This window comes from Chrysochloris asiatica, unplaced genomic scaffold, assembly GCF_000296735.1.
Source record: "Chrysochloris asiatica unplaced genomic scaffold, ChrAsi1.0 scaffold00038, whole genome shotgun sequence".
Lineage (NCBI taxonomy): Eukaryota > Metazoa > Chordata > Mammalia > Afrosoricida > Chrysochloridae > Chrysochloris > Chrysochloris asiatica.
This window is the reverse complement of record NW_006408556.1, coordinates 19,295,453-19,309,364: the sequence shown is the minus strand read 5'-3', so window position 1 is coordinate 19,309,364 and position 13,912 is coordinate 19,295,453. Positions and strand designations below refer to the sequence as shown.

Genomic DNA, 13,912 nt, shown 5'->3' with positions numbered 1-13,912 from the left:
CAACCTTTCTTGCTATCCTTTCTAAATTATTAAGATAAACTTTGTTGTTGTTGTTGAATGCCATGGAGTCAGTTATGACTCATAGCAACCCTGAATAGGGTTTCCAAAGAGTGACTGGTGGGTTTGAACTGCAGTGCAGTACTTATCCTACAGTGCCACACCAGAAACCCAAGATAAACTTTATTATTGTTAAGTGCTGATAAGTCGGCTTCAACTCATAGTGACCCTGTATAGGGTTTCCAAAGAGCTGTTGGAGGTTTGAACTGCCAACCTTGTTGTTCACAGCCCAGTGCTGATCCTACAGTGAAACACCAGGAGTCCAACCTCAGATATTGGTTATGTACCATGGAGTTGATTCTGACACATAACGAACCTGAATAGGGTTTCTGAGGCTGTAAATCTTTACAGGAGTAGAAAGCCTCATCTTTCCTCCATGGAGCAGCTGGTAGATTCAAACTGCTGACCTTGCAGTTAGCAGCTAAGCTTGTAATCCACTACACTACCAGAACGCCTTTGTTGTTGTTGTTCTTAGGTGCCATTGAGTTGGAACCGAGTCATAGCGACCTTACGCACAGCAGAACAAAACACAGCCCAATCCTGGGCCAACCTCACTATTGTTGCCTTGCTTCAGCACATTGATGCTGCCACTTGCCCAATCCATCTCACTGGGGGCCTTCCTCTTTTTCTCTGACCCCCATCTTACCAAACATGATATCCTTCTCCAGCAATTGGTCCCTCCTGACAATATGTACAAAGTATTAGAGATGAAGTTTGGCCACCTTGGCCTCTAAGGAGCATTCTGGCTACACTTCTTCCAAAACAGATCTATTGGTTCTTTTGGCATCCCATGGCACTTTTAGTATTCTCCTCCAACACCATAATTCAAAGGCATCAATTCTTCTATGGTCTTCCTTATTCACTGTCCGGCTTTCGCATGCATATGAGGTTATTGAAATTATCATGGCTTGAATCAGGTGCACCTTAGTCCTCAAGCTGACATCTTTGCTCTTCAACACTTTAAAAAGTTCCTGTGCAGCAGATTTGCCTAATGCAACATGTCATTTGATTTCTTGACTGCTGCTTCCGTGAGTGTGGATAGTTGATCCAAGAAGAATGAAGTCCTTGACAACTTCAATCTTTTCTCCATTGATAAGAATACCTTTACTGCCCCCTAAACTTCTCTACCACTATTCGTCTATCAGTTTGTCATACTGTACTGGCTTGTTTCTTATTGTGAGTCTGGAAACCAGGTATTTTAAATACAAGCAGGGGTACCCATGGTGGACAGATTTCAGTAGAGCTTCCAGACTTTGAAGAAGGAGAGTCAGACTACTGCTGAATGTTTAGTCACTGAAAACCTTATGAATAGCAGTGGAACATTGTTAGTAATAGTGCCAGAAGATGAAAACATTATGAATAGTACCAAAATATTGTCAGATATAGTGCCAGAAGACGAAACATTATGAATAGCAAAGGAACATTGTCAGATATAGAACAGGAAGGTGAGCCCCTCAGGTTAGAATACACTCAAAATACGACTGATAAAGAACTGCCTCATCAAAGTACAGTTAATGATGTTGGAGGAACAAACCTTTCAGGACCTTCATTTGCTGACGGGGAACAATTCAAAATGAGGAGAAAGGGCTGCAAACATCCACTAGCAATCAGAACATGAAATGTACAAAGTATGAATCTAGGAAAGTTGGAAGTTTTCAGAAATGAAATGAAATTCATAAAGATCAATATCCTAGGTGTTAGTGAGCTAAAATGGACTGGTATAGGCCATTTTTAATCTGACAATCATATAGTTTACTAAGACCACAAAACTGAAGAGCAATGGTGTCACATTCATTGTCAAAGAGAACATTTCAATATCTATCTTGAAGTATAATTATGTCTGTGATAATATAGTATCCATAAACCTACAAGGAAGACCAGTTTTTATTTGAATTTGTACACCAACCAGTAAAGTCAATGATGATGAAACTGCAGAATTCTGCCAACTTTTTCTGACAGAAATTGATCAAACATGCAAACAAGATGTATTGATAATTACTGTGATTGTAATGCAAAAGTTGGGGGGGAAAAGAGAAAGGATCAATAGCTGGAAAATATGGCCTTGGTGATAGAAATGATGCTGGAGACCTCAGGATAGAATTTGGCAAGACCAATGACTTCTTCATTGCAAATATATATTTTTTAACAACATAAAAGGCAACTATATGCATGGATCTGACCAGATGGTATACACAGGAATCAAATTGATTACCTCTGTGGGAAAAGGTGGTGGAGAAGCTCAGTATCATCAGCCCAAACAAGGCTAAAGGCAGTCTGGTCACATACAATTTCAGACTGAAGCTGAAGAAAATTAAAACAAGTCAATGAGAGCCAAAATATAAGTATTCATAATTGGATTATACAAAGAAGAATGTGGCATCAAGATTGGAGGAAGACTCATTAGCAACCTGCAGTATGCAGATCATCCAACTTTGCTTGCTGAAACTGAAGAGGACTTAAAATACACACAGATAAAGATCAAAGACTTCAGTATCAAGTGCACCTCAATGTAAAGAAAACAAAAATCCTCACGGCTGGACCAATAAATAGTATCATGATAAAAGGAGAAAAAAATGAAGTTGTCAAAGATTTCATTTTGCTTGAATACAGGATCCTCATGAGCCCAATCAAGTGTCTGGCATGTCCAGTGTTTGCAATGTCATCCATAGCTTGTCGTGTTCTACACAATCAAAAGCTCTTGCACAGTCAATAAAGTACAAGTAAACATCTTTCTTGAATCCGCTGCTTTCAGTCATGATCCATCTGACATCAAAAATGATATCCCTAGATCACAACCATTTCTGAATCTGGCTTGAGTTTCAGATACTTCCCTCTTCCCTGTCTATGTACTTTTGCAGCTGTTTTTTAATTATCTTCAGCAAAAAATGTACTTGCATATGATATTAATAAGGAAATCTTCCAATCGGTTGATCAGGTAGTTGTCTTCCAGATTTCTTGGCATGGATGAGTGAGTGCCTGCAGTGCTACATCAGTTTGTTCAAAGATTTCAATTTTCATTCTGTCAATTCCTGGAGCCTTGTTTTTTGCCAATAACTTCAGTAGAGCTTGGACTTATTCCTCAGTATCATCAGTCCTTGAAATGGTTGAGCATTGACTGCATCTTTTTGGTAGTGACTCTTTATATACCTTTCCTCCTCTTCTGATGCTTTCTTCATCATTCAATGTTTTCCCCAAGGAACATTTCAATATTGCAAGTAGAGACTTGAATGTTCTCTTTAGTTCTTTGAGCTTGAGAAATGTAGAACATGTTCTTTTTGAATTTATTTCTTTGCTTAGGTCTTTGCTCATTTCATTATAATACTTGACTTTGTCTTCTTGAGCTGCCTTTTGAAAATTTTGATTCAGCTCTTTGACCTCCTCATTTCTTCCATTTGGTTGAACATCTCTATACTGGAGTGCAATTTTCTACATTTTGGTCTTTTCTTTTTTTCTGATCTTCCATCTTTAGTGTCTCATGCATTAAATAAGTTCTTAAGGTGGTCTCTAAATTTAGGTGGGGTATATCCAGGGTCATATTTTGGCTCTTGTGTACTTGTTTTAACTTCCTTCAACTTCAGCCTGAACTTGCATTTGACCAATTGGTGGTCTGTTCCTCAGTCTACCCCTGGTCTTTTTTCAGCTGATGATATTGAGCTTGTCCACCATCTCTTCCCACATATACAGTCAATTTGATTCCTGGGTATTCCATCTAGTCGGGTCTATGTGTATAATTGCTTTTTATGTTGTTTAGAAAAGGTATTCGCAAATAATCATTGATCTTGTAAAATTCTATCATACAATCTCCAGCATTATTTCTATCACCAAGGCCATATTTTCCAATTACTGACTCCTCTTTATTTTATTGCATTTCATTCACTAGTAATTATCAATACATTTTGATTGCATGCTTGATTAATTTCAAAGTGAAGAAGTTGGTATAGTTCTTCAAATTCATCATCACTGGCTTTAGTGGTTGATGGTACATTTGAAAATAATGATGTTAACCGAATTTTCTTGTAGGTGTATGGATATTATCCTATCACAGATAGCATTATACTTAAAGACAGAACTGGAAATGTGCTTTTTGATGATGAATGCTATACCATTCCACTTCAATTTTTCATTCCAGCATAGTAAACCATGTGATTGTAAGATTAAAAATGGCCAGTATCAGTCCATCTCAGATCACTAATGCCTAGGATACTGATCTTTATGTTTCCATTTCATTTTGACAACTTCTAATTTTCCTACATTCATATTTTATGCATTCCATATTCTAATTATGAATGGATGTTTTCAGTTGCTTCACCTCATTTTGTGCTTTGCCCCATCAGCAAACAAAGGTCCTGAAAGATTTACTCCATTCAAGTAATCACGGTCATCTCTGCTTTGAGGAGGCAATTCTTCCCCAGTCATATTTTGAGTGCCTTCCAAGCTGAGGGGCTCATTTGCTGCACCACATTTGACAGTGTTCTACTGCTATCCGTAATATTTTCATCTTCGAGTACTACATCTGACAATGTTCTGCTGCTATTGATATTAGTTGGTACTTATTAATGAACTTATTTAATGCAAGTAGTTTAGAAAAACTCGATGGCACCTAAAAACATCAACAACAAAGGTTCCATGGAAGAAACCCAGAGGAACCTCATTAGAAATGTTTGACAAAATGCTTCTGAAATGTCACAGTTTCAAAAAGCCTATGAACCATTTGTACTCTGTGACACCATGAGTTTAACTGGATGAAAAGTGGTTTGGTTGTTTTGTTTTAGCTCACTTTCAAAGTCCAGATTAATTTCTCCTTAATTTAGGACTTCTCCTCTAAACCTTCTGTCAGAAGGGAAGGTCCTAGTGAGAGATGCTGATGAGTAAAAATGAGCAACATGTGATAGGCTGGACATTTGACATTTGTTAATCTTCTTTGTTTGTCTCCCTCCACCTTCTCCCTTTTCTGGAGAAACCACTTCTCCACTCAGTCATTCTGGGATGTCTATCATAGTCATCACCCACTGATCACAAGGGTGGGGATGAGAGTATGCAGAGGAAGTTACTAGAGGAGACAGAACCCAGGGGATTTTCAGCATCTAAAAGGAATACAAGAAAAGTAGTTTAGAAAAACTGAGAAAAATGGTCAGAGAGGTAGAAGAAAATCTAGAAGAGAGAGAAAGGGTGAGCTGAGACTTTCAGGAGAGACAAATGCTGAATAAAATACAGGTGAGATGTGCAATGAGAAGAAGCTAAAGATTTAGTAACCAGCACTTACTAATGACAATAGTGAGAGCTGATTTAGTACAAAGGAGCTCTGGTGGTACAAGATTGTTAAGCACTTAGCTCTTAACTGAAAGATAGGTGGTTTGCACTCACCAGCTCCCTGAAAGTCTATCTGCTTTCAGAAAACTTTACAGCTAGAGATTTGAAATCCTTTGGGATAGTTCTATTTTGTTCTATAAAATTATAAGTTAGGATGCACTCAATGGCAATGGGTCTTGGGATTCTGTACAGTGATGAGGTAAGAAATTGAAGAGTGAGTGGACGGTGAGAAAGTAGAGATAATTGTTTGGATTAACTCTCAAGTAGCTAAGATGTGAAAGGAGCTCTGGTAGCGTAATGGTTACAAATCGGGCTGCTAACCTCAAGGTTGGCAGCTCGAAACTACCAGCCGTTCCGTGAAAGAAAGATAAGGCTTTCTGCTCCCGTAAAGATTTACAGCCTTGAAAACCCTGTACAGGGTTGCTGTGAGTCATAACCTACTTCACGGTATTTAACAACAACAACAAAGCTAAGATGTGAAGGGAAAAAGAAAGACACAACAGACAACAGAGAGATCTCAGGGTAGATGGACTTTCTACCCCGACTGTTGTTTAAGGAGAACTATTTGAATATGCTAATTTTGTTGTTGCTGTTGTTAGGTGCCATTCTGACTCATGACAACCCCATTTAGGGTTTCTGAGGAGTGGCTGGTGAGTTTGAACCACCAACTTTGCAGTTCAAACTGACTTTGAGGTAGAATGCTTATCTTACAGTGCTACAACATGCTCATAAGTCCCCCAAAACAGAGGGAAGGACTAGAAACAAAATAGAGAAGAGAATATGAAGAATGCAACAAAGACTAAAAGAAGGTGATCTTATAAGCTGCATAAAACATTGGGTCCAGGATCCACTGAAAGTATGAAAAAAAAATCCATACTTTTCACAGAAGGAAGGACAAGAAGGCCAAAGGGGAAAAGACATAAATGCATATGAAGTGTTAGTTGTTGTTATTAAGTGCTGTCGAGTTGATTCCGACCCATAGCGACCCTGTATAGGGTTTCCAGACAGTTGGTGAGCTTGAACCACTGATTTTGCAGTTCAAACGACTTTGCAGTCTGACACATTAGCCCACAGCGCCACACCAGGACTCCAAAGTCTTAGTTAGGAAATTGAAAATGTATATAGGATGGCTTCAATTTTCTCTATTATGTAGAAGGCATCCATCTCTATGAGAGAAAGGTCTGAGGTGGGATTGTTGTCTTTAAGTGCTGTGGAGTTAGTTCTGACTCATAGTGACCCTGAATAAGGTTTCCAAGACTTTAAATTTTTGCGGAAGCAGAAAGCTTCATCTTTATCCCATGAAGAAGCTGGTGGGCTCCAACATCCGACCTTGCGGTTTGCAGTCCAGTCCTTATTCTACAGAGCCACTGTGCTCCCTTGAAGTGTGATGGAGATTTGAAATTGTCAATGAGGAAGTAGCAGCCATGCCATGTTGTTCTGATGGCTCAGTTGAAGTTTGGAAATCTTAAGACTTCAGACAGTATGCATCTACTTATTTGTAGGTTTTTCTCTTTGTAGATAAGAGAGAAGATTGGGAATATTAGGGTATATGCTCTTGTTATTGTTAAGTGCCATTGAGTCAGTTCCAACTCATAGTGACTCTGTATAGGGTTTCCAAGGAACAGCTGGTGGGTTTGAACTGCTGACCTTCTGGTTCCAAGTCCAATGCTTATCCTGCAGTGCCATACCAGGAATCAAAAGGACAAAGGTTAGAAAGATAAGAATCATAGGAAGAAAGTGGAAGAAACAGTGTCCGGGAATCAGGGGAAAATCTTCAGGCAGGTGATAGATTAGGAAGAAAATAATAAATCGATAGAAGAGTGGTCTTGATGCATTCAGAGGTCTGTATAATGATGCAGGAACTAATGAAAGGAAGAGCGTTATGCGCACATGATGGTATTGTTAGATCATAAGATGTCAGAAAACAATGTCTACTGATGTTGATGTTCACAGTGGCTGAAGGTTATTGAATGTAGGAACTGGGGTAAAGAGAGTATGCCAGTCAGAACTCAAGGTTCTGACTCTCTGCTTCCTAAATTGTCTTATGATTTCGGATACTACCAATAAGAGAGGGTGCTTTGGGTTTCTTCTACGGACAACTAATATCATCATAAGCAAAGATTTTATTAGTAACTTTCTGAAAATAGCCTTATTTTCAAAATTCTCAGGAGGTTATTTCACTGCTACCTCCAATATATTGCATCTAATATTTACTATTTATCTGTGTAACGTTTTTTTGATTTCTAAACAACGGTGCTCTCACTTGATTACTCTTACATACGTGAATCACATATTGATCTGTCCACATTATAAACACCTAGATTATATTTCCATCCCTCCCAGAAACTGCTCTGTGCAGGGCAATTACTTAATTCTGCTTGAATGCCTGGATGAGAGCATGAATCAACAAGTACTAGAAAAGTTTTCATTTCTGACATGCAGCTTAATTCACTGACTGTGTTAAAGATGAAAAGGCTGAGGGTCAGGAAGGAGACCTCCCCAAGGTCAGGCAGATAGATTGAACTTGTCAAGAATCCAAGGAGGAGAAAAAAAAGACCAGACTTCCTGGTCAGATAGAGACTGAAGGGATCCCCAAGATTATGACCCTTAGTCACCCTATAGGTAGGTCTACAATTGAACTCACCCCCACAGTTCAACTTCCAGCCAAACAACATGTCTGTACTATAAGGGGAACAATCACACTAAAGAAGTATGCACTCCTTAGAATAATCAACCATTTGAGATGATAAGGGCAGTTTTTACTCAAGGGCAAAGTTCAGAAAGCATAGAAAGGAGGAGGAATGGAAACGGGAAACACAGGGAGGAAGTAGGATGTGTGATATTACATTATGGGAATTGCAATCAACGACATGAAACAAAATGTATATGAATGCTGAATGGGAAACTGATTTGTTCTGTAAACCTTCACCCGATTCACAATAAGAAATTAAGAAGGAGGAGACTTATTTGAAGAAGGCCCATAAATCTTTGTATCATGACCCATCTTCATGACCCAATTCCCTCCTCTGAAGTAATTTTTTTCTAATTTAAAACTGTGAATTAATATAGTTTCTCCCCAAATGTGTCATTTCAGTCAGAAGTTAAACAAAGCAACCTCACACTAGCAATCACCTGCCTGAATTTGCTCATTTTTATGTTGACAGCTTTCAACCTTAATCACAGGTTCCTGTTTCTTTGCCCTTTCTCCAACTGTTAAGTGCTATGGAGTTGGTTCTGACTCCTAAAGATCCAGGATAGGGTTTTCAAGATGCAGCTTGTGGGTTTGAACAGCCAAATTTAAGATTAGCAATCTACTGCTTATTCTACAATGCCCTACCAGGACATTCTATATTGGAAAGAAATGAAACTTACTTCTCCAGGAATGCCACACAAGATTTCTGTCCATAGATCTGTGCAATCCTCTTGGGTGTGTCACCAAAGAAGTCTGCGGCATCGATGGCGGTGTGCAAGGCATGTAGAGTTTTGAGCACTTCCAAATGACCAGACTCGGCTGCAAAATGAGCTGGAGTCCAGCCTACGTCAGTGACTAGACAGGGCCTGGCTCCATGTTCTATCAGGAGATGTATCACCTCCAGTTGCCCTTAGATGTACCAAAAAGAAACAGGATGAGACTGAGAAAAGGTCTCTTCTGGCCTGAGACCAGGGCCAGCCAAAATAACACATAAACAAAAAAATGTGTTGCCATCAAGTTAATTCTGACTCATGGCAACTCCATGTGTTACAGAGTGGAGCTGGTCAATAGGGATTTCCTGGTGTCATCTTCATGGAAATTGATTATCAGGCCTTTCTTCTGCAGTACCTCTAGATGAATTTAATCCACCTAACTTTAAGTTAGTAATGCAGTACAAACTATTTGCACCACCTGTTATTATTGTTGAGTGCCATAGAGTTGGTTTTGACTCATAGCGACCCTGTATAGGGTTTCCAAGACTGTAAATCTTTACAGGAGCAGAAAGCCTCATCTTTCTCTCGTGGAACAGCTGATAGTTTCGAACTGCTGACCTTGCGGTTTACAGCCCGATTCGTATCTACTACGCTACCAGAGCTCTTTAACCTAAATAGCACAGAAGACAGGAAAAATTGGCCTCTGAGTTTCCTAGCATCCTTTCTTCCCTTCCTCTCCCTCTCCACCCTACCACACACTCAGTTTTCCTCTTATCCTGTCCAGAAACCTTGCCACCACCAGGGGCTTGAGACTCTACACCTGTTCCCTGTGCCCCTTCCTGGACACTGCTTCACCTGTCCTTTCCCACTGGTTCTTTGGAATTTTGCTTTCTCTCTCAAGTCACACAATACTATACCACAAATTATAACACTGTGGCACAAACCATAAATATGCTCAACTACTAACCAAAAGGTTGGAAGTTCGATTTTACCAAGAGGAACCTCAGAAGAAAGGTCTGCCAATCTACTTACAAAAAAAAAAAAAAAAAGCAGCCATTGCTTGGGGCACAGTTCTACTTGGACACACATGGGGGTGACACAAGGCATACTTGATGGCAACTGGTTTTTTGGTTAAGGTTCACGGTTTTCAGCAGTCTCAGTGACAATGTTAAAAGCAAATACTTTTTGTCATGTGAAACTCACTTACATTGTGGCATAAGTTAATAGCCCAGTCAGATAGATGTGAGTTCATATCCCAGCAATACTACTTAATAGCTGTGGCATCTCAGACCAGAAATAACCGTTGGGAGCTCTCTGTTCCCTTATTTATAGATTAAGGGCACCACCACTTACCTCAAGGAGATACAAGTATGGCTACCAGCTGTTCCACAGGTGAAAAATGAGGCTTCTGCTCCCGTAAAGATTTACAGCCTTGGAAACCCTATACAGGGTTACTATGAGTCAGCACCAACTCCATGGCACACCATTGCCATTTACCTCACTGAGTTCTTGAGAAACTCAAATAAAGCCACACACATAAAACACCCAGTACATGGCAAATGCACACTAGGACGTGTAGGATAAACCACCATCAGTTTGTAATTAGATTTCTACAAAAATGCTTCTACTGACTTTCCTGCTGCCAGTTTTGCTTCCTGCCTGTTCATTCTCCACACAGGAATCCAAACAAATGTTTCCAAGAAAATGGTAGTTTCTTAACATTCTTTAATGGTTTTCTATTGGCAGGATTTTTAACAAGATGGGTTTTCCCACTATCCTTCTCCAATTCTACAACCAAGCTATGTTAGACATGGGGATTCAATGATGAACAAGACAAAAGCCCTGCCCTACAGGATGTACCATTAATTTACTGGAGGAAAGGGTAAAGAGTTAACAGTTACTGAGAGCAGACTACTGTTAGGGATGGTACAACTATTATCTTAATGAATCTTCACCCAAGGACTCCAAGGTAGCATATTGCCCCATTTTACAGAGGAGCAAACTAAGGCCCAGAGAAGTTAAAATTTAGTGACTGGACATACCAGGATTGGACACAGGCCCATGTGGCTCCAAAATAAATGTTTTTTTCAGACCTACTCTCAAATTGACTGATCACCTCATGAATAGTGGAATCTAAAGAGGTAGCTCTTACCTAAGCAGCGTCTACTCACCTTTGATCGCAGCCCAGTGAAGTGGGGTCCGGTCATTCCAGTCTTCATCCTTGTAGTTCGGGTCACAGAGACCTTTCTTTAAAATCTTTTTCACTGAATTATAGTCCCCCGCAGCCACAGCTTGGTGGAGCTTTGTCATGTCTGACACTTTGGCCAATTCCATGGCTAAGAATAACTGTGGGAGAGACTTGTCACTTAGGAAATTCTTTACAAACCTTTGATCTTAGTGAGTGATTCCATAGACTTCTTTCTGTATCCTTGAGTTTCTTTACTGCCTCCTGAATGGCACACAGGGTTGCCTCAAGTGTGTGTTCTGCTGAGTGTCTATTTGTTGTTGTTGTTGTTGTTGTTAAGTGCCGTCGAGTCGGTTCCGACCCATAGCGACCCTGTACAGGGTTTCCGAGGGTGTAAATCCTTACGGGAGTAGAAAGCCTCATCTTTCTCCCGCGGAGCGGCTGGTAGTTTCGAACCGCTGACCTTAAGGTTCGCAGCCCGATTCGTAACCACTACGCTACCAGAGCTCCTATTTAGATCTTCATTATTGTGGTTATTGCTTTCCTAACCCATTAACTATCAATGGCTCCCCGCTACCAAGAGAATTATGGCTAAAGCCCCTGAGCTGGCACTTAGAAGCCTCTGCTATTTGGTCTCCAACCATTTTTCAGTGCTATCTTGGAGTCCTGGTGCGGTGCTATGGGTTAATGCACTGAACTGCAAAGTCAGTTTAAACAGCAGGGTCAGCAGTTCAAGCTCACCAGCTGCTCCTTGGAAACCCTGTACTGGGTTGCTACAAGTTGGAACCACCTCTACTGCATTTAACGACAACAACATCTCCTGCTCCTACTCCAGAGTGCAAATAATGTGACTTGGAATTCATTGAGTAATTCTGTGCCTTGGCTTCCTCACTTGTATAATCTAAAGATAACATATGAAAAGTTTTTTCTTGAATACAGAGCAGGTGCTTCCTTATGGCTTTGTAGGATAAGCAGTGGGCTGCTTACCACAAGGTTGGTGATTCCAACCCATCAGTCACTCCTTGGAATCACTATACAGGGTCACTATGAAATGTAACCAACTCAATGGCAGTTAACAACAAAAACATTACTACACCATAGGGGGAGATGGATACGCTACAAACATACAAAATAGCAAGCTAAAAATTGTATCAATTTTATACCATGCACCAGTAGTTATCAAACTATAATCTATAGATTCTGAGAGATCTCTGAGCCCCTTTCAAGGAGACTATGAGGTCAAACTACTTTCATTATCATATTAAGATGTTATCATATTAAGATGTTAATGGCTTGTCACTGTGTTGACAGCTGCTCTATTGGTTTAAAAGCAATAGTGGGGGAAACTGCTGGTGCCTTAGCACAAAGCAGTCAGTGACACCAACCTGATCTGAGAGTCACCATACTCTTCACCACCAGACACTCAGGAAAAATGAATCCACTATGCCACTTTCAACAGGCCAGCCTTGATGAAGCACTGTTACAGATTGAATTGTGTACTTCCAAAATATGTGTAGAAGTCCTGGTGTGGCACCACAGGGTAAGCACTGGGCTGAAAACTGCAAGTTCAGTGGTTCAAACCACCAGCTGCTCCTCAGAAACCCTACACAGGGTCACTATGAGTGGGAACTGATTCCACAGCACTTAACAACAACAACAAAATATTTGTGAATTTTACTAGGCTAGGTTTCTGGGTCTGGAGTCCTGGTGTGGCACTGTGGGCTAATGTGTCAGACTGCAAAGTTGTTTGAACTGCAAGATCGGTGGTTCATGCTCACCAGCTGCTCCTTGGAAACCCTATACAATGGCACTTAACAACAACAGGATTCTTGGTATTATGTAATTATTCTCCATTTTGTGATCTGATGTAATTATCCTATGTGTTGTAAATCCTAACTTCTATGAAGTTAATGAGGCCAGGTACAATCCACAGGCTATGACTATATCTCCAGTAAATATCTTTTGAGATGTGAAAGATGTGAAAGAGAGCAGAGACCAGAGGGACCTCAGTCCCACTAAAAAAGAGGAGCTGGGAGTGGAGTGGCTGGCTGGGTTCAAACAGTCAACCTTTACATCACCAGTTGATCATGAACCATTTGTATCACCCAAGAACCTTAATTGTTATTGTTGTTGTTAAGTGCCATTGAGTCAGTTTCAACCCATAGTGACCCTGTGTAGGATTTCTGAAGAGCAGCTGGTGAGCTTGAACTGCCAACCTCTCAGTTCAAATGGCTTTGCAGTCTGGCGCATTAACCCACAGCGCCACACTAGGACTCCAGGAACCTTAATACTACACCAAAAATTGGTTCCTTGGTCGTGCAAATGGTTCATGATCAACTGGCAATCTAAAGGTTGACTGTTTGAACCCACCTTAAGGAGCTCTGGTAGCGTAGTGGTTACGAATGGAGCTGCAGACCTCAAGGTCAGCAGTTTGAAACTACCAGCTATTCTGCCTGAGAAAGATGAGGCTTTCTGCTCCCGTAAAGATTTACAGCCTCAGAAACCCTGTACAGGGTCGCTGTGGGTCGGAACTGACTCCACAGCACATTATTACCATCAACTCCATGGAATAAGTGAATTGCTTCCATAAAGATTATAGACAAGAAAATCATGTGTCACGGTGCTACTCTCTAGGACAAGAGGTCACCATGAGTGGGAATCTACTTGACGACAATGGCTTTGATTTAAATCTTTTGGTTTGGACTTTAAACTGGAGAGGGATTTGATGTTGTTAGATTTCGCTGAGTCAATTCTGACCCACAGCGGCCCGATGCACAACAGAACAAAACACTTCCAGTCTTGCACCATCCTTGCAATCATTATGTTTGAGCCCGCTGCTGCTGCCGTGGTGTCTCGTTGAGGGTCTTCCTTAGGTTTGGGGAAAATAGTCAGGGGACTAAAGTCATGAGGACTAGTTAACATAACTAAAGAAACTCCTATTTTCAGACAGGGTCA

General features: G+C 40.5%; 1 protein-coding gene across 1 annotated transcript in view; it reads right to left on the bottom strand.

The window, feature by feature from the left end:
* ANKRD66 (ankyrin repeat domain 66) overlaps positions 1-13,458 on the bottom strand; it is a gene marked incomplete at its 5' end in the record, with an annotated part of 16,163 nt that extends 2,705 nt beyond the window's left edge. Inside the window, 3 exons of the mRNA XM_006860529.1 lie at positions 8,740-8,968; positions 10,944-11,118; positions 13,450-13,458. Of these exons, the coding sequence (XP_006860591.1) occupies positions 8,740-8,968; positions 10,944-11,118; positions 13,450-13,458 (413 nt within the window). The remainder of the gene's footprint in view (positions 1-8,739; positions 8,969-10,943; positions 11,119-13,449) is intronic.
* Positions 13,459-13,912: the final 454 nt, after the last annotated feature.